General features: G+C 39.4%; 1 protein-coding gene across 1 annotated transcript in view; it reads right to left on the bottom strand.

Annotated features, from left to right (window-relative positions):
- Med14 (mediator complex subunit 14) overlaps nucleotides 1–21,368 on the bottom strand; it is an 83,043-nt gene that overhangs the window by 18,029 nt on the left and 43,646 nt on the right. The window contains 11 exon segments of the mRNA XM_032890208.1: nucleotides 1,950–2,087; nucleotides 7,023–7,295; nucleotides 7,564–7,716; nucleotides 9,068–9,159; nucleotides 10,225–10,243; nucleotides 10,245–10,372; nucleotides 10,457–10,617; nucleotides 17,562–17,631; nucleotides 17,634–17,646; nucleotides 19,577–19,711; nucleotides 20,602–20,796. Coding sequence (XP_032746099.1) covers nucleotides 1,950–2,087; nucleotides 7,023–7,295; nucleotides 7,564–7,716; nucleotides 9,068–9,159; nucleotides 10,225–10,243; nucleotides 10,245–10,372; nucleotides 10,457–10,617; nucleotides 17,562–17,631; nucleotides 17,634–17,646; nucleotides 19,577–19,711; nucleotides 20,602–20,796 — 1,377 coding nt within the window.

Here is a 21,368-nt window from a genome sequence, read left to right as displayed (position 1 = left end):
AAATCTTCAATGCATCATTTGATGAATGTTTCAAAAAGTTAAGTAGCAGGTGTGGTGGTGCACACCTCTAATCCAGACCTTGGAAGACTAGGCAGGCAGATCTCTGTGAAATTGAGGCCAGCCTGGTCTACATAGGGAGTTCCCAAGAGAGCCAAGACTACTTAGTGAGACTATGTCTGAAAACACAATTTTTGTTGTTGGTGGTAATGTTTTTTTTTTCCCCTGCTGTTTTTTTTTTACCCCAAAGTATTGTGAGTGTCATTGTCAGACATTTGATTTAAAAATAAACAAAGAAACAAGAAAAAGAAAACTGAAACAAAGAATCTCTGGAGTTGTAACAAAGTGGTGAATCTTCCGAATATTCGCAGAACACGCTAACTTCCTTAACCTACCCACCGCTAATCCTTCTGCCAGAGCCTCAGTATCCTCCCACTTGGAAATCTCATATCCAGTATGAAAGTTACTGGTACATAAAACTCTTAGCAAACCCAGACTGTTTCAAAAGCTACTGAGTAAAGGAAGAGGAAGAGGAGGAGGAGGAGGAGGAGGAGGAGGAGGGCAGCAGCAGCAGCAGCAGCAGCAGCAGCAGCAGCAGCAGCAAGAGCCCTCCTCTGGCACTGCTGGACAAAGTCCTCCTCCATTATGATGGTCTACCATCTTCATCTAATTCAAAATCAGTCACAGCCCCACTCTGGCTACAGAGGCATTCATATTGGGTCTTACTGGGCTGCCCTGTTTATGAATGTCAGTTAGAAAACCAAATACAGGGGAGGAAAGAAAACTAAATAGCTGTCAGGAATAATATACAAACTCTCCTGCTGTTGTTAAGAGGCTAGTACTCTATTAAAGACACAAGCACCAGTAAATTGGACTTACTAAGTAACCAGGCCAGAAGCAAGGCAGCCCAAGGGCATTTATAGTACTGTGCTAGTTGAAAAAGATTCTGGATGAGGAGCAGTCAGTTACTTCATACAAGTGCCTCTCTGAAGGCTGTTCCTTGGAACCTTGCCAACAGGTTGTCTATTCACATACAACTAACATCAACTGCTAAAGGCTCCAGCCAAGAGGCACTATGTGCTGTGACACACAAGAGTCTTCTTCCATGCTCGGGAGTCATAAGGCACTGGGTGAGGAGTACAAGATTAATGCCAGACTACTTTTTATTTTATTTCATGAGAGACAAGGTGGAAACAAAGGCTGGCTTGAGGACTGTTCAACTAGACATGGGAAGGAGTCAGAAGAGAGCTGAAAGCTTTGGAGCTGTGATCGGCTGGCTTACTGAAGCTGTGTATACAAGAACCCTTGAAATTATGGTCTAGCTGGCTCTGCAGATACCTTAGTGAACAACAGCAAACTTACAACAACTGCCTTTGAAAGACAGAGCGAGGCTGCTGTATAAAAGGTTGCCCTGCATCCAGCAGGTGACTTTTTTCCCAATTGGAAATGAATACTAGGGCTGGAGAGATGGCTCAGTGGTTAAGAGCACTGACTGCTCTTCCAGAGGTCCCGAGTTCAACTCCCAGCATCCACATGGTGACAACCATCTGAAATGAGATCTGGCGCCCTCTTCTGGTGTGTCTGAAGACAGCTACAGTGTACTCACATACATAAAAATAAATATTTAAAGAAAAAAAGAAAATGAATTGTGTAGTAATGGAAAAGGCTTTGACCGGAGGTGCTCATTTCCTACCAATAGAGGTCTCCTTGTTGTCTCTGTCTCTGACAGATAGGGGTTTCCTGGGCTTCTTAGGCCTTCCAAAGACATCCTGTCTTTTTTTTTTTTTTTTCCGGAGCTGGGGACCGAACCCAGGGCCTTGCGCTTCCTAGGCAAGCGCTCTACCACTGAGCTAAATCCCCAACCCCGACATCCTGTCTTTTAACAAAGAAATGCTAACACCTATAGAAGCTGTTCCACAGATGGGAAAGGAGAATTTCAGGGAGACATTTACCTGTTGCTGAGGTGGCTGGAGCTGTGATATTAAAGAGTCCATCATGTCACCTCCTATAGGAGAAGGAGGGTTATCATCCTCATTGACAGATCTTCTCCGAGCATCTTGATTGCTATCCACAAACATGTTCAGGAAAGTCTACAGATAGAAACACACATTTACGGTAGCAAAATAGCTTCCAAGTTTTTCCCCATGTACCCATTTGTTTGTATATGTGTGTATGCTTGTGTGTGCATGTGTATGTATCTGCAATGGCATATTGGTTGAGGCCAAAAAACCTCTTGCAAGAGTGAGTTCTCTCCTACTACCAAGTGGCTTCCATGGCCAAGTCTTGGGTTGTCAGGCATGACGACAAGTGCCTTTACCTGCTGAGACATCTCACAAACTAAGTAAAAAAATGTATGATCTATGAGAATACTATAACACAAGCGTATTACATATACGTATAATACATATATTACGTATATCCCTGAAAATGATATTGTGACAACCTTATGAGATACTATGAGTTCTGGAGGGAGATAGCCAATTGAGGTAAACTGTAAGCAATGAAAAATAGTTAAGTAGACTAAGAATACCCTAAGAGCACTAACCACATGGCATTCTCTGACGCAGAAATGAAGGCCGTCTACATAAGCATGGAATTTCTCATTAGTAAAAGAAAAGGTTCCTTTTTCCTTTGTTTGTTTGTTTTGGGGGGGGGATGTTGAGGCAGGATCTCACTATCTAGTCCTGGCTGACCTGGGGACTCACTATATATAAAGACCAGACTGGCATTGAATACAGACATCTATCTACCTTGATTTGCTACAATTAGAAACATTTGCCACAATGACAGGCACAAGATCTCACACCTTAATCTAGACAATAAAATTATGAAAAATGAGTAAGAATTAAGTGAATGATCTTAGCACGGTAACACATGCCAATAACCATGACATATAAGAGGCAAGAGTAAGAGGACTGTTGGAACAGAGCCCAGGCTGAACCAAAAAACAAAACTCTATTTTTAAAAAGATATGATCTACACAAGGGAAATGGTTCTGTTGGTAAAGTGTTTCTACATAAGAGGGTTTCTGATACAACGCCAGGTGTGGCACTGCACAGGTATAATCCCAGCACTGGGAAGCTGCAGCTAGAAGGATCTCTGGGATTTGTAAGCTAACTAGTCATGTGAATCAGTGAACTCCAAGACCACGGAAAGGCTCCATCTCAAAAAGTAAAATAAAGAATCAAAATAGTTGAACATCAACCTCTGGCTTCCACACCTACACATGCATTCCTACAATACAAGCATGTACCCCACTCATACACTTGCACACACAAAGTTAACTATCGGTGCTTTAGATTTCATAATTTTAATCCTGAACCATCTGGAGTGAGACAGTCTTTTCAAATACGACATGTTATCAAAAACTTAAGCAAAACTACTAGAGTTTATGTCCCAAGCAATGCCTTCTGTGTGTGTCTCTCAGTATGTGCATAGATTCCATGCTCAGGTACAGGTCAATGGAGGACACTGGGTGTCATATTCTTATTTTTTTGAGACATAGCATCTCAAAGAACCCAAAGCTCTCCATTTAGGTTAAGCTTGCTGGCCAGTAAATTCCAGGAAACCAGCTGTCTTCATTCAACAATGGATGTATAGTTACACACAGCCAGGCGTGGCCTGCCCTTTTTATATATGGGTGCTAGGAATTTGAACTCAGATTCTCTTTCTTTCAGAGCAAGTGCTCTTATCCCACGAGCCACCTTTCTAGTCCCTGATTCTCCACTTAATACCCCTTTACCATCTTCAAATAAGCATGTCATTATTTCCTTAAAATCATAGAGCATTATTAAAGGAACATGGTCTTTCAAATGAGAGAAGGAAAAAATAGTGATAACTCTTGAAGCTGGTGGAAGCTGCTAGAGCAGATGGCTGACTACACAATGAGAATCATAATCTAAGCAAGCCACCGGGAAAGCCAAGAAGCAAAGCTATTTCCATCCAGATTCTCTTTGGAAGTAGCAATGCCAATTACCTTGGCAGTTAAGAGCTCTGGCTGCTCTTCCAGAGGGACACCAGTTCAATTCTACGCACCCACATGACAGCTCACAAACATCTGTAACTCTAGTTCTGGGGAAGCAGACACGTAAATGGTGCACAGACATATATGTAGACCAAACTCTTAAGGCTGGTAAACTGGATTAATCTATATTTTTATGACTTTGGGTTGCTAGACTAAGGACATGCTATTTGGGGAGAGGGGGCTCTATATCTGTGTTAATAGGAAAGAAAAAAAGGCTCAAAGTAATAAGGGTCAGATTTGATGGAGGAAGACCCCCTGAAGACCTTCATTGCAGACAGGAAGGAAAAAGAAATCAAGAAGACTAAACAGGACAGGTAACGTGATTTGTTGATCCTGCTATATAGGAACAACCCTGAAACTGGCTGAGACATAAAAATGTTCTAGCCACAGCTTCAGCTATACATAGCTTATGAATCTTGTTGGATACAGAATTTTCAAAATTCATCATGCCATCTTTTCATGTGGCATGAATGAACATTTATTACAATTGATTATTGACCAAACTAATTCATAAAAAAGACTATTGTCTTTCACCTGCTCAAACAAGGAGCAAAAATTTATCCTTAACTGATCTGTGTACCTTGCATATTCCATACAAATATTTTTATAGAACTAAATATTGTTTATAAGATTCATATAATTACAGAATGAACCACCAAGAGGGCAGGCCTGACAAGATTCACCCTTGGGATGCTGAAATGATCTGTTGCTCGGGCTCCCTGCCTGATCCTGCTTCAACTGATGCTGTTTCCAGAGACTTGTTTCCAGAACAGCTTGAGGAAAGGCTGCTAATCCACAATGATCTCAGTTCATCCAGCCTTTCAGACAGTTCCAGTCAGAACTTCAGTAAAAGCTCTGAACTTTCTCAACACATGAAGACTAGACAACAAATGTTAGCTAGCTTTATTTTGACAACCTCTTTTTCAACTTCCTTTCCCCAATTCAGAAGGAAGCAATTAAAAGAATACTGTCATCCTAGTACCTTAAGTTGGAGTAGATGGTTTTGGTTTTTATGAATTATAAACGTTGTTACTTTAAGGGATAATTTACAAATAATTATGGTCATGGACACAGAAGAAATAAGATAGGGGGCTTACACTTAGGAATTTCTAGCTTTCCTTCTCTATCCTTTCTTTTTCAGGTAAAGGGAAGAAGATTGGTAAGAAATAGGGGCATATAGAAATATCCTAAGAAATTAGGTGAATAAGGATAGATTATTATATCTACTCTTAAATAAAAGCATTTTATAGCCATAATCTTACAATGGTAGAGATCTTCATGTTTTGTTGCAAAATTGAGGCTATATTTTGTCATTACATTGATAGAGAATTTCATTATCAATACAGATTTAAGGTTTTCATTAGTATAAAGCTTTGAAGATACAAAATCTAAAATTGCTATTGTTACTCTTAGATAGGAATTGCGCCTATGCAACTCATTTAAGAATACAAGGCTTAGACTCAGTCCTTTTAAAAGCTGCTATTACAAACTGTTTAGGGTGATTAATACAAGTTAAGGGCCAGATAGTAAACTCATGGTTGTATTAGATTCCAATTTAGTTAATTACAATTAAATTTTCTCATTTTCAATCAAAGAGTAAATAGCTAAAAATAATGTTTAACAATTCAGTTATGCTATATATAGATAGATGGTCTTCAAAAGCGTCAGAGAACCACAGAATCTGACATTCAATATTATTTTTTTTTCTGTTTTTTTTGCTTCTTTTTTTTTCGAGTTGGGGACCAACCCAGGGCCTTATGCCTCTAGGCAAGCACTCTACCACTGAGCTAAATCCCCAACCCATATTATTTCATTTTTAAAAGATCTTTTTACTACGAGACATGTCTGTTCCTGACGGTCTCCCCATTCCACTTCAAAGAAAATGTTGAGCATCAATGCCTCCATGTGGCATTGCTTCAGTTGTGGCAGGCTAGCCACTCACTGGGCAAGAAATGCCCTGACTCCATATGCAGACAAAATGCTGTCCAAAAAAATAAACAGACACAGTATCATCAACTGTTAAATAAGCTCTGCCAAGACAGGGTAAGCTAATCCTTCATAAGTCCTACAGTGGTTCCAGAGAGGTTTAAGAGACTTGAGATGACACATCCTGAACGTGGGTAACATCTTTCCTAGGCTCAGGGTCTGGGGTACTGAACTAAATAAAGGAGAAAGCAACCTGCTCTTGCTTCCTGACTGTGAGCACAACAGAGCAACACACCTCAAGCTCCTGCTGCCATGCCATACCATGAGCCACACTAATCCCCGCAACCTTGTTTTGACTAGGGATTTTTGTTCCTTTACATGTAGACCTGTGGGAGCACATTGTGTGTAGTTGAATATGGAGGCCCAAAAGGACATCATGTATCTTCAAGAACAACAAGAATATTAAAAAGAAAAAGACTATGGAATCACAATTGCTACTTAATCTTATTGTAAAACCAGGAGAAAGGCCAATGTATTTATTTATGTACTGGAAGCAGCCTGAAGGAGAAAAGAGTATATAAAACCAAGTTTTCAAAGGTGTGAATCCTCCTTTTTCAGGATGAAAATTACTCAACAAGGGACAGTGTTCCTTGGTACTCAGAGACATGGCTATATAAACATAAAGAGCTACCTGACAAGTGAAAACAGGTTTATCCAAGGAGCAGGAACACAGCAGAAGTAGGGTAAGGGAGGAAGTTTTCAAAACCAGCCTTTAGAACTATTTGACTCCACAAATACCTTTCATGAGGATCTCCAGCAATAAAGTCTTCCTTTAAGGTCCCAATTAGCAAATGCACAGCTCCATCTTACTTACCAAAGAATAGGAAACAAGGGGCTCCAAGCATTTCATGTACAAAGACACAGAACTTCATGCAAAGCCTAGCTCCTTCAAAATGAGGTTGCAGAGAGATACACCAACTTTACTGCTTACTACATCCTAATGGGACCACGTTTCTCCCTCAGAGGACTGTTTTCAAGGATATGTTCATTTATTCTCTAACAAGGAGGTGTGTACCTTTAATCCTGGTGCAGGATAGAAGCCTTCAACTAACTTGCTGTTATCAAAAGACTATAGGCACCGGCCCCAGTATCGCCACATGCATCCCGACCACGGGCAGTATATGTCAATGCAGTACATGTTCCTGAAGGCCAGTCTGATGTGGGTGGATGATTGTGGTAATATGGAGAAACACTGGTAGGCGGTGTTAGTTCTCTGAGTCAAGCCCAACATTGGAACAGTAGGGAGTTTGTTGATGGCATTTAATGGTGCTTGAGTATCGAACAAAACCTAGAAGAAACAGGAGAGATCACTCAGTTCCTGACAACTGCAGAAAGCTTTTGATGTCTCACTGTCCCAAATGAGCATTCTGGGACATTCTAAAAAACTTTCTCTTGACGTAGACTAGATCGCTTTAATTAAGTTCTTCAAGGAAGTGTTTCAAACACGAAAGACAAAGACATTCATCTTAGTCATTAAAGACAAATGCAGATAATTTTTGAGTTCTTTTGTAATAACACACTAATAGATCTTAAGACAGAGAAGTGAATGTAATTACCTGTAATAACTGAACCACATTTGGTGTTTTGTTGAACATTTCTTGAAGCTGATGGAGAATGGTATTGTGACAGTTACTGCAACCTGAGTTTGGGCCAACTGTTCCCAAAGAAATGTGAAATTTCTGATGAATGGAATTCCACTGGATACTAATCTAGATCAAAGAGAACACTTGTTGAACAAATTGCAAAGTTACAGATTTGAAATGAAAAACATGATAAAAGACAAGTAAGCAAACACTGACATGAGATCTTTTTGTAAAAATGAGTAATGCAAAATTTGGTCCCAAACTCCAAATATGATTTTCAAATAGATGAACAGAGCCTATGAGCATGTATATCAGCTCCCATTTTCTATATAAACTAGAAAAAAACATCTTTAATTCTCAGGCCTCCCTTTTCTATTCAACTGCAGAGTCATATTCTCAATGTCACCAGCTAAGAAGCACTGTTACAATGGAAGAGGAAGCTACTTTAGACGCATGCTCATTCAATGACTAGTGCCTTCAGACATGACTAGTTAGGAATGTCTAAAGAGAAAGAGTATACGTTTTCTATAAGTCTCTGTGCACCACGCACATGGCTGGTGTGCAAGGACCCTTGGGAGTGGATTTACAGATGGCTGCTGGGAACCCAGAGCAGGATCCTCTGTGAGACGAGTACAACATCTCAATCACTGAGTCCTCTCTTTAGTTCCCAACTGATTAGGTTTTTAAGGAAAAGAAGTAAATAAGTATAGATTACAGGGAGTATTATTTAGGATTAAGACATGAACAAAGAATGAATATATTCATATAATTCAAACCAAAGATAAATTGTATTTCTCACAACCATTCATATACAGACAGACATGAATCTCAATTGATTTGAAGTCAGTGAAGGAAAAAAAAATCAAAGTGCTTGTTTTATAATCAAGATCATATGCTCTAAAGACACTATAATTTATTTTACAGTTTTAAAGAATTAAGCATATATCATACTTTTATTTCAGCAAAGCATTTAGAATTTATGATGTTACTTGAGCCTTTATTTAAGGCAATTTTCTTTTCTTTGTTTCTTTTCCAAGCCACAATGCCTGGCAACTGTCATTTAAGTTTTTTATTTTTAAAAGGTACATAAGAACTCTTGCTCCTCTCTTGCTCTCACCCTCTTACCCCTTTGTCCCCTCTCTCCCCATTACCTTCCCCCCTTCTCTCCATACTCCTCTACTTCTCTCTCTCTATTCTCTCTCTCTGCCCCTACTACCCTCTTAACTCCCCTCCCCATGCCCTGAATAAACTCTATTCTCTACTAAAAAAAGATACATAAGAAAGGAACTTCCATTTTTATTATATTTATTTTATTTCACGTGCATTGGTTTTTGCTTGCATGTATGTCTTGTGAGCTTCTGTATGAGGGCTGGGAATTGAATCGGGTCCTCTGGAAATACTGACAGTGCTTGCTCATAACTACTAAGCCATCTCTCAAGCCTCCCCAGAGCTTCCCTGTTTTAATTCATATACTTACTGAACTTCCTTTGGTGGTTCCATAACACAAGATAAGTTTGCGATAATTATAAACACGAACTTCTGAGAAAATATTCAGATGAGCAGGTATTTCTAAGCAGAAACAAATAAAATGAATTGATAGGACATGTACATTTTTAAAAAGCAGGTATGAAAAGGAGAGCATTTTGGCAAATTCAATGCCTAATTTGGTGTGATAAGATCTCCTTGAACCCCAGATTTTCCCTTAGAGTCTCTCTGTACTAAGGATGATGGATATACTCCTGGATATTGCTGACTTTACCTGTCAAGGGTCATGATTACAGGCCCACACTGCCATGACTGTTTGTTTGTTTGCTGTTCATTGTTTTAAAAAGACAGTAGTAAAATAAGCATGGAAAGGCAGGACAGAGGAGGAGAGACACGGAAAATGTCTAGTGCAGTGGCTAATACAGCAAAGCACTTTCTCTGCCTCCTCTGCTACCGATTTATGCTCTTACACATACCAGCTCTACGACTTTCAGCCAAGCTTTTAAGTCTCTATAACGTTTTCGTCATCTGTAACACAGGGGATTACCTATTTCCTAAGAAGCTGTTCAATTTAAATATGTTGGTGCTAGTCCCAGCCCAAGAATTGAGCCGTGGGATAATTTTGAGCATTTGTGAGAAAACACCCCCAAAAACAAGACAAGTATCCTATGACCTCAATTTCTTAAAAAACACAGAATCATTCTTGGAAAGTGCTTTTGTTCCCTTCCTAGGTGTAGCACATAGGGAGTGCTAACCCTCACAGTATAAATTATATGATGTCCTGAATAAAGTTGGCTAATGCATGAGACTTTAGTCTGCCTCATTTACTGGCTCCATTCTCTCAGGTCCTCTAGAGTGGTGTCAAGCTGACACAGCACAATGTTTATTAGACTGCACGTGCACAGTAGATGAGTACCGTATTATAACGCAAAAGCATATTACTCATAAGTCTATGTGCCCAAATTTCTAGAAATAAAAGAAACCAGCTATTTTCATTGGAGAAAAGACAGCAGGCACACCGAGGTAAAGGAGACAATTTTCCTCAGATACACTTTGGACTATATTCTTTTTTAAACAATGTATAGGTTTTACCTTTTCTCTTACATGAAGAAGGTACTTTTAATTTAAAAGGAAGACTATTACATGTACCTGGTAGAGAACGTGCAAAATTCCAACACACACTCATATAATCGGGCAATGCTACTCCAGTCATTAAGAAACATTTCAACTACTTTTCTACCGCCAACAGGTTCAGATAACAGATTTTCATATGTCAGGTAAACATGTCGGGATGGTCCTAAAGGATTCAAAAGAGAAGACTAATAGTAATCAATGCTTTAAAACTACACACATAAACAAAAACAGTGTGTAAAGATCTCACCTTGCTCCCTGGTAGAAGTGCCATTAAGCGGACAATTTGCAAACACTAACTCTGCCACCCATGTGCGGTTATTTCTTCCTTGTAATCGGAAAGTGCAATCAAGAAGAGAACGGTCCAGGGCCTTTTGTGTTTCCTCACTGATTCCTTTACAGGGAGGAATTCTGGTGACGAAAGACAGCATATGAAATATATGTTATGCACAGAGTAAACATGGCACACAGGGTATAACGACAGAGCTTTAGGTTCAACATGGCTTCTGGATCCCCTCTACAAAGCAACAGTTCCCAGCAATTGGTAATATTTAAGCCACATCAGTTCACATCAACCTATATTAGGACTCTCATCTTAACTCCTCCCCAACTACCCCCCCATCAGAGACAGGGTTTCAAATTTCCTTCTATGGCACTGAAGACTATATAATTACATCATACAATGCTATGAGACAATATATTTTAGCTGGCATTTCAGTAGTGATGAAATAATAGGTGTTATATAGTATCTCTCAACTCATAGATTGGAACTCAGATTTTATAGTTACTCCTATGAAGGCAAAAACACTAAAATGTATGTAACAAGAAATACAGAAACTTGTTTTAGTTTTCTTCTTCAGAATACCCAGGATAGGACTCCTTGGTTTTGGCAATATTACTAATTTTGACTGGACAATTCTTTATTGAGGGGGAGAGGGGGCTGTGTTGGGCCTTCATGGCCTCAATCTACTACATGCCAATAGCACTTGACCCCTATTTCTCAAGTAATGATAATTATTTTTAGACATTGCCCTTAATGTTCCTTGAAGGGTAAAAATGGCCCACCTCCAAGTTGAAAACACTGACCTGGAATTGAAAAACAGTAAGAGACAGATTTGGGTTTTTATTGTTTTTGCATATGGCAAAAAATAAATATATAGGTAGAGCGAGTGAAATATATTGCATTAAAATATAGTACCGCAATGTTCTCAATTGAAGCTTTCAAAACATCTTCTCTTCAACATGCAGATTTTTGCTTTGTTGTTTTATTTTTCTAGAGTCCAGGCAGGCCTGAAACTTGCAGCAATCCTCATGCCTAAGCCGACTGAGTTTTGAAATTATTGACAGAAACCAAATCATCACCAGATAAAGTTAGCCCAATAGAAAAATATCAGAAAGATGAGTGCACTGGTGAGGCCCATGGGGCTGGCAGGCAGCATGAGCCAGAGGGTACACAGGAAATGTGAGCATGTGGCTCTTGGCCGACATCTTTACTGGCTTCCAAAGGCAGAGTTTGGGCAACACTGGTCAGGTGCCCACTGGGGCCTCCAGGGCAGCCTCAGAAGTGGACTGCCAGCAGTGGAAGGGTTTGGACCAGGCACCAGACTTCTTGAGCTCCCACTGGTAGTTTTCAGCTGAGGGCAGGGACAGAGATAGGTAGCTTCAAGAGAGGAGGGCAGGTGAGAAAGTAGGTGGAAAGAAGTAGAAGGTCACAGGCCTAAAGGAGGAATGAGGCCTCCAGGACCAGTAAAAAACACCCAGAAAGAGCAATAAACACTCATAAAAAAGTTTCTGCTTAACTACCAAGAAAAACGCATGGGCCATGCAGCAGAAAGATGGTGAATGCCGAAACACTACCTAGTACACAGGTTATGAAAAGGCCAGGAGTTTAGAATACAATAATCAAATGTGCATAATCTTTCTAGAATCTGTGGAGATGTATAGGGCCAATTCCATATCTTATGAAACTCTAGAATTTGGCGAAAAAAGAAATGAAAGTATTCAAGATATCTAGCTATTGATAGGCACTAGTGTAGACAGGCAATTATTCCCTAAAGAACATGACTCCTCTAATAAGTGCATATGGTGGCCCAAGTGTGTATGTAATCCCAGCTACTTAAGATGAAGGCAGAGGGATCTCTAATTCAAGCCCATCCTGAGCAACTAGAACTCACATAGACCCTGCGGATATAGCACAGTTGTACGGAAAATACATCGAAAGGAAACAATTCCATCCAAAATGCATTACAAAAGTAGGGCTCAATAACATGCTGATACCGCCTCCACTAGGAAGGCAATTCGATTCCTACACTAGAGACCAGAAGCAAGATCAACTTGCTACTTCAGTCAAGACTAGACTAAGCTACATAAAACAGTAAAAAAAATGGGCAAAAATCCCAGAATGCATGGCAATATTGAAAGGCACTTGTAAAACAGACAAATGACTCAGATATGTGTGGCTTTTATGATCAAAGGCCAAAAACATACTGAGATCACAATGTTTGGAAATTTGTCTTTCACTCACAGCTTTGGTAGGCAGACAAATATTATGTTCCACAGTGGTCTCTCCATCCATATTAAAAGTCAGGGATGGTGTAGGAGCCACATGAAGAGCAAATATAATCAATCTGTCAGTCAGAGCCAGACAATCATAGTACATGGGGTATTTCATCATGCAGTATTTAAACAAGCCATTTCGAAAAATCTTTACTCTAGCACTGGTTTCTCATGCCCGACTGCTTAAATAGAGGGTAATGTGGGTGCCAAATCAGAATGCAGTTATTGTTTTTGCCCAATTACTGTATTGTTGTAAGAACAGGTAACTATCATAGAATTAGATGACACTTTAAAATATTTTCTTTTTAAAAATTTATTTATTTTGGAAGTAAAAGTATACATCATGTGCCTTGGTGTGTCGGAGGACAACTTGCACAACTCAGTTCTCTCCTTCCATGATAGGGACCCTAGGGATTAAATTAAGAGAGACAAGATTGGCAGCAAATACCTTTACCCAACGAGCCATCTCTTAAGTTTGGTCTAGCAACTTGTTGTGGAGAGACTTATACCATCTGGCATATCCCAGACTACTTCCTGTAAATTGCTCCTAGAAAAGCCTCTCTTTCTGTGTAGATGTATATTTACATTTTAATATGCAAAGGTGGATAGGGGGATACACACACACACACACACACACACACACACACACATACATACTCACACAACTCACACGCACACTCATACACACTCACACACACACATACACACACTCACACACACACAAACAGGTGCACATGCACACCAAGGGAGAAGGACAACAGTGTGATTCATTTAACAAACTGTGCTTTGTGTTGGCATTAATACTAATAACGACTGCATAGCAAAACCTGAGACTGAAATTGAATATGCCATGTTATAGATAGCTCAATCTCTATTTTTATTAACCAGTTTTCTTGGAACTCTCCAAAAATATTTTGAATATAAGTGCTTTGTCCCCCTCTATTGATTATTTTGAAACATTAGCTATAGCGTTTGCCTGGCACAGAGTAAGGGAACTAGAGCTCGTTGTTTAAAGGTAACTCTAAAAGCTGACTTCCACTTAATCCACTCAACTTTATGTTGCTTCAATGTATACGTTAACTGACAGCGCAACTCTTATTTAGGGTTTCCATTGCTCTGAAGACACCATGACCAAAGGACAGCATTTAATTGGGGCTGGCTTTCTGGTTCAGAGGTCCAGTCCATTATCATCACGGCAAGAAAAATGACAGCATCCAGGCAGGCATGGTGCTAGAGGAGCTGAGAGTTCTACATCTTCATCTGAAGGGAACCCAACATGCCACTCTCTATGAGCTAACCGTTTTCAAACTACCACGTCTATGTTGGATAAGTGATTTTCAACTTGCTCACCCTTAGACCTCACAACATAGCCATTCTTGGGAAAGCTCTATAGCAGCTAATTCAGTTGGACATTTCACCTTGTGTTTGAGAATATAAATGCATACATGTACTCGGTTCACCTTGGGTAGATTTTCATCACATCCATCTGAACAAAAAAATGAAAGCACAGAACCTACATATATCTGAAGTGAGGACTAAGGGAAATAAAGACTCCATTCAAGTTCTCAATTACAGCAGACCTCTGAAAGGGCACCATTGGCATTTTTTGTTTTTGTTGCTAGTGTTAAGCTTTTGAAACAGGATTAACTTTGATAATTCTAGTATGATTATACTAGTAGAGAAAATAAAACCAATCCCTCTAAAGGAATGTGATAAAAACTATTACTGTAAAATACACAAGAATGAAGAACTGAGAGATCAAGAGACACGGCTCAGCAGTGAAGAGCACTGGTTCCTCTTCCAGAGATCTTGAGTTCAATTCCCAGTACCCACAGGGCAATTCACAATTGCCTATAATTCCAGTTGACTGCTTTTCCTTGACCTTCAAGGGTACTGCGCGCGCCTTTCATGTACACACACACACACACACACACACACACACACACACACACACACACACAGAGAGAGTGCACAGACATTCATACAGATGAAATAACCATATGCAAAAAAATTCAACACAAAAAAAATAAGAACTATGGAAACTATTTCATGAACAAAGAGGGTTAACATGATTTGAAAACTTCAAAAAAAAAACTTTAAAAAGTTTAACTTAAATAGTACTCCTGGGTGATGTTTCTGTAGCACTGAACAACCTGAGAAATTAAACTAAACTCCTATAGGGGACATGTAATGTATGTCAGCTCTGTCCTGAGCAAGGTTCACAAACATCACAAACTATATATTATAGCCTTATGGTGACAAGCAGAAAGGTTACTGAAGGAGCGAAGAGTAAAATCAATATCCAAATGTGGCAGAAAAATAAAGGAGGAAGGTTATGCATGCACATACAGTCAGAATAGAGGTCTGAGGACTTGGAAAGAAGAATCATCCCTATCTGCCAGGCTTTGGCTACAAAAAAAGGAAAACAGCCATGGCTGAGATTGTGTTGAGTTCAGGTGAAAACTGAAGTTTACCCAGGGGCTCAAAAGCTAAGCAGCATGAGCGAACTCTCTCAGATGAGTCCCATGTCATCTGTGCTAAAGGATCAAGGTTCTGAGTTAGCAAAGGTACCAGGTAAGTGAACCAGAGCATCTGAAGAAAGTTACTGTGACATAACTGGTACTTTCATTTCAGATGCCCATTCAACAGGCTTTCAAAGCTTAATGCTTTGAAATAAATAAGTTGGAATAAGAACAGAACATATTTTCAGCAAAGAGAAGAAAAGGCGCCCAAACTTAGAGCTTAAAAAGTTTGACTCATTCTCTTTTTTGATATTAATTCATCTAGGACTAAATGCTTAAAAGAAGAGTTTCTTAAAATCAAATGCATTTTACTTATAATAACCAGTATAAATTTTAATTTAATAAATCATAAATTTAATTATTTATTTTTGCCTTCTTCCCTTTAAACACCCTACCATGATAATGGAATTTACTGAAAAACGATATCTTTAAATCTATCTTTTTTTTTATTTTCCCTTGACATTGTAAATATAGAGGGGAAAGGAAGAATTAAAAACTTTTCCTTAAATGTTACAAAAGGAAGTTAAAAAAAGAAAAGAAAAATGCATGTGTTCTAGGCAGGACACTTCTGAGTTTGCTTGAGTTCAAGTAGAATGGGTACTAGGATGTAGCTCATCTGACACGTCAGAAGCCCTGGGGCTCCATCAGAGACAAAATGTGAAAGCGCTTGGAAAAATGTTGACAAGATGCTTCTAAAGGTTGGGAAAACTAAAAAGAATAAAACACTAATGCTAATAAAACACTAATAAAACACTAATAATCTGTGATGGCCAAATAAAACTTGTTGATTTTGTATCTATATTTTATGCAAAGCAATTCAAACCTTGAACTGATCTTCTCTTTTCTTCCTTCTGAGGCTATAGGCATGGATTAAATCTGGTTTATGAGTTGCTGAAGATCAATACAGGGCCTCATGTATATCAAGAAAATATGCTATCAAGTGAAATAGATCAGCAGCTCCCCTTTTCCAAGTGTCAATTTTTTATGTGCAAAATATGAAGGTTCATGTGACATTTCCCCATCTTTATCTGTTTCTCATATTCACCGTTCCCAACTACCTATCCTTCCCAGGATTCTTTGGGTCGTTAGCCTCTGTCCGTTTAAAACTAGGCCCTGTGCCCATCTTTGATTTCCCCTTCTGTGTATGTGTGCAGATCGGGTGGTTAACATAGGATCTCACTACCGAGCTTGGACTGAAAGTGAACTCATAACAATCCTCCTGCCTCCAGATCCTAAGTGCTAGAAATATGATATGTAGCACCAGCACCCAACTCCATTTGTTTGCACATTCCTATTCATCTAATTTGCTACCTCAGCTCTGTTACTAACAACTGGGATGGTGACTTTGTCACCTATCCAAATCTGTTGCCCTGAGCTTGAGACATGTCTGTTCAATGGATTTGTAGAAAACTTAGAAAAATTAATATGTGCCCTTGCTGTCATCCCTGTACGTCTGAAATCTATGCAGCCCCCAACCCTTGACTATTTTGTCTCCTAAGTCCTTATAGAACCAACAGCAACTGTAACATGAAGCACTTGAGCTACAGTGTTGCTGCTTCAATCCTACTCTCCTTTACTCTGCATATTGCGCTAAGGTTCGATTTCCAGAAAACTTGTCTAGTAATGGCAGCTTGTACTTTAAATCACCTACTGGCTTCCTTTTGTGTTGTTTTTGTTCCTTAAAATGGGAATCTCACTGTAATGTCTACACTGGTTTTAGTCCTCTGGCGTCAGGCTCTTGAATAATTGTGAAGGTAACTGTGAGGCTTACACATTTGTGTGCATCTTTTATCTCCTGCCTTGCTCAACATTCAAGTCCAGCAGGCTGAGCATTCTCTTACCTGAAGCCCTTCATATTAGCGATTACCTCTTCTGGTTAGAAGCTTCTACTCTAACTCAATCTCGCTTTCCTCCAGCTAATTCTCATGACTCTTTCAGTCTGAGTACAAAGGACACTTTCTTGGGAATTCCCACCTTGACTTTGAACTAGTCCACATTTTCCTGCTATGTAAAGCCAAAGCATTCTGGAGGGCTGAAATATCAAGCCTGAAACAGTTACATTAACTAGATAATATGTTTAACAAATGATACTCTAAAATGCCAGATGGTGCTGGATTGCCACCAAATAAGCAAAGAAGAACCTCCCTTGGACTTCTGCAATTCTACACAGAAATCCGTGACACACACAGACTGTGAGCGCTGCTGTATGCTGTTTCAGAGTAGAGAAACCGTTCTCCAGAGTGACTGTAACGTGTGGTGCCAAGGAAGACCCAGAACACAAGCTTACTTTTTAATAAGCCAATTGCATGGCTGAAGCCATCCTTCCACTTGCACTCCTGATGTGGTATTCCAAATTGGACAACTGAAATGAGAAAAGGCACGGGGGTTAAACTGTTGAGTTCACACAGGAAATCGGCTTCTCTCTGCATGCTATCTATTTTTGACACAATCTCTTCTACAGGCAGTCTTTGTCAAAGTGACACTATATCAGTGTGAGCAGTCTTCCTGTTATTAGACTTCCTTGGAAACTATAGTAAAGCAAGGGCAAGTCGAAGGTACTTCATCCCTTAGCTTAAAAAGAAAATCTCCACAGTACAGGAATCTTCAAAATTCAGGAAACAAACCCATTTTTTGCTACAAGCTAAAAGTAATCCAGAATCAGTTCCAGCGGTTCCAAATGAAGCAACTAAAAACAAAGAGTGGTTTTATTTGTGATTCTACTGTTCGATCAAAATGAAACTCCAAGTCAAGCAAATGTAGGGCGGGCTGAAAGTCATGCATGCTAGAAGATCCTCTGATGGAGTGAAGCAAGGCTTGCCCTCAGTAACCAATGACAGATCTTCTATGACTGAATTCTTATATATCCTCTTCCACAAATTTGTCTAGCGTGACTTAGAGGGTCAGGAAGAAAAGAAGTTTAGAAAGCTAGCTGATGACCAAATAGACAATACAAGTTCACACTCAAAAGGAAGTAAGTCTAGAATAGTTCAAAAAATGACTTGTTATCATAAAGAGAAAAAACACTGCCATTAAGATTAAATGTAGTTATTCACAACTCAGGGTACATCATTCATTATAAGCAGAAAATGAGCTGGTGTTTTAACATTATCTATCAATTCAAAGAGAGACTGTAATTAAGTTTTTAAGAGCTTGAACAAATTCAAGAAAGCACTGTCATGAAGTTCCCATGTGCACAGCATGCACGGATCACAGAAGAAAAAGACAAAGACATCTGTGTACAGGTTTCAAAGCCATGTGGCACCTGCAAAACCATACATTTCTTTCAATTCTCCCCAGTGCACAGTGAGGAGGATAGGAATGCATTGTACCGCTCCCAAATCATGTACCTATTCTCTTCCCACCACCAAAGCAATAAGTCAGTGACACTCCTATAATCAATTGAAATAAGATCCAAGAGAGAAAGAGTGTGGATTAGGGACCCTCACACAGACATACCTGTAGGTAAAACACTAATGCACATAAAAAAGACTAATAATGATGAGGAAAAATGGAAAGTTGCAGCAGGCATGATGGCATATTACTATAATCTTAGGATAGGAAAGTAGAAACAAAAACATAATAATTTAAGTTGAACTTAGCTACATAGCAAGTTCAAGGCCAGCCTAGGTCTTAAACATTAAGACCCTTTTCCAAAAAACAAAATCCAACAGAACTGTCACTTCACTTTGCGTTCATAGTTAATGACCGTGGTAGACATAACACAATATTCTTTTAATGACATATTTTTATTTTATATGCATTGTTATTTTGTCTGCATGTATGTCTATATGAAGATGTCAGATCCTCTGGGGCTGGAGTTATAGACAGTGTTGAGCTGCCGTGTTGGTGCTGGGTACTGAACCTGGGTTCTCTGAAAGACCAGCCAATGCCCCTGATGTCGGAGTCATCTTTTCAGCCCCTACAACACCATATTCATGAAAGACACGGATTCTGCATCAGCAACCTGATGTTCTTCCACAATATCAAAGTAACATTTATTTAAGATTTTTCTGATTTACTTCTCAGGAGCCCAGTATTAAATAGTGCTCAAACAACACACATTACTTCCCCAAGAGTCATCTCTAATAAGACCTAAACAATGTATGAGGTAGAAGACATTAATTCTTAAAAGTTGTCTACTTTCTTTAACTGGTAAGAATTTAATTTCCATTAATCTAAGGAGAAGATTATGAGGTGATGGTATCAGAGACAAAAAGAGCTTGTGGGCAAGAGACTGCTTCTCATGCTGGAGCCATGATATTTCAGTTAGCATCTGAAAAGTCCTAACTTACCTCCAATCGAAGTCCTACAAATGGCATGTTGGTATCACACATAGCGACAAAGTGAGCTAGAACTTTATTGAAGGCACACGTTTCTCCTGATCGTTTGGCTTTCTTACATTCTACCGGGCACGAGTCATCAGACAACTAGAAAGTAATTTTTTTTAAAAATGTGTTAAAAAAAACCACAGACACAATTAACTAAGTAGCAAATACTTTGTGTTTAGCAAGTTCCTTTGTGGCAAATGATATATTATTATTAATTAAAACAAAAGCATTTGGTCAAATGTGAAAGTACACATCTGCAATTCTAGCACACAGGGAGTAAAAAACAAAAGGATGTTATATGCTCCAGGCTAGCCAGGACTACAAAGAAAAGGTAACATGACAAACAAAGGTTCGAAATCTCTCTCAAAAACATACAAAAGGGCTGGGAATTACTCAGTGGTAGCATGCTCACCTACAGAGCACAAGGCCCTGGGTTCCACTTCTATCAATACCCCTTACTCTCAAAAGAGGAAGAAGTCTTTTAAGGAAAATGTGCAGAACTGTTTCATTGCTGTGTACCTTAAAAACCAGTTACCTCTTTTCCGTTTAAAAAGAATGAAACCAGGCATGGTTAACGTATACCTGTAAAACCAGCACTTGGGAGGCAGAGGCAGAAGGATCTATGAGTTTAAGGCCAGCCTGGTCACAGAGCCAGTTCTCTAGGACAGCTGGAGCTAAATAGAAAAACCCTGTCTTGAAAAGCCAAAATAAGGCTGGAGAGATAGATGGCTCAGCGGTTAAGAGCACTGACTGCTCTTCCAGAGGTCCTGAGTTCAATTCCCAGCAACCACATGGTGGCTCACAACCATCTGTAATGAGATCTGATGCCCTGTTCTGGTGTGCATGAAGACAGCTACAGTGTACCTATATATATAAATGAATAAATCTTTTTTTAAAAAAAAAAAGCCAAAATAGTCATAATAAATGGGAAGGGGTTTGCAAAAACATCAACACTGATCAATTCTGTGCTGATTTCTATGTGAGCATACCTTGTGCTTGGTACCAGTTCTTGTCTGTTTCCCAGTGTTTGTACAGGACATCAAGTCCTGGATGTTGTCCTTGAATTGCTGCAGCAGCAGTGCCATGGCAGGGCTGTCGTCACGATCTGCAGTACTCACAGACATAAAGTAATACTTGTACGATAGCTGTGTGGGCTTATTAGGAACCTCAAGCATTTCCACAACCTAAAATGACCCAAATCAGAAAAGAGGTGAGACCCAGAAGAATAAGAACCATTGTACATCTTACATCAAGTGCAGTTTATACACAGTAAACACAAGAAATGAGATAATTAAATTACTGCCATTCCTTATCCTTGATATTGATAGTTCCTGTTTTAAGCCAACCAGGTCTTCTATAGTTATATATTTTAATTTTTATTATCCTTTAATTTTAAATTGCCCTTTTACTTCCCTTTCCTGTGAATACACCCTAAAACCTCAATTATTGTAACTAAGGAAAAAACAAGTGGGATTAGAGGCCTGACACGACTGTCACTGGGAAACAAGGGAACAGACATTTCCTCCTGCCTCTACCTCCCATGGACTGGGAATAAACCTCTGGTGCCAACACATGCAGCTGAACCCTGAGTCACTGTGAGCACAACACAAGAAAGCAGCAGCACTGAAACAGAGCTGAGGACACCAGGGCTGCACGAGCCTGCTGAGAGTGCCATCAAGGGGCCACAATTTGTCTTTAGTTTTGTGCCCTGTGTCAGTTTCTTTCTTTTTTTTCCAAGAGGCTAAGCTGCTGTTAT

The sequence above is a fragment of the Rattus rattus genome, chromosome X (genome assembly GCF_011064425.1).
Source record: "Rattus rattus isolate New Zealand chromosome X, Rrattus_CSIRO_v1, whole genome shotgun sequence".
NCBI lineage: Eukaryota > Metazoa > Chordata > Mammalia > Rodentia > Muridae > Rattus > Rattus rattus.
Note: the sequence above shows the minus strand (reverse complement) of the source record. Positions and strands in the feature narration are given on the sequence as shown.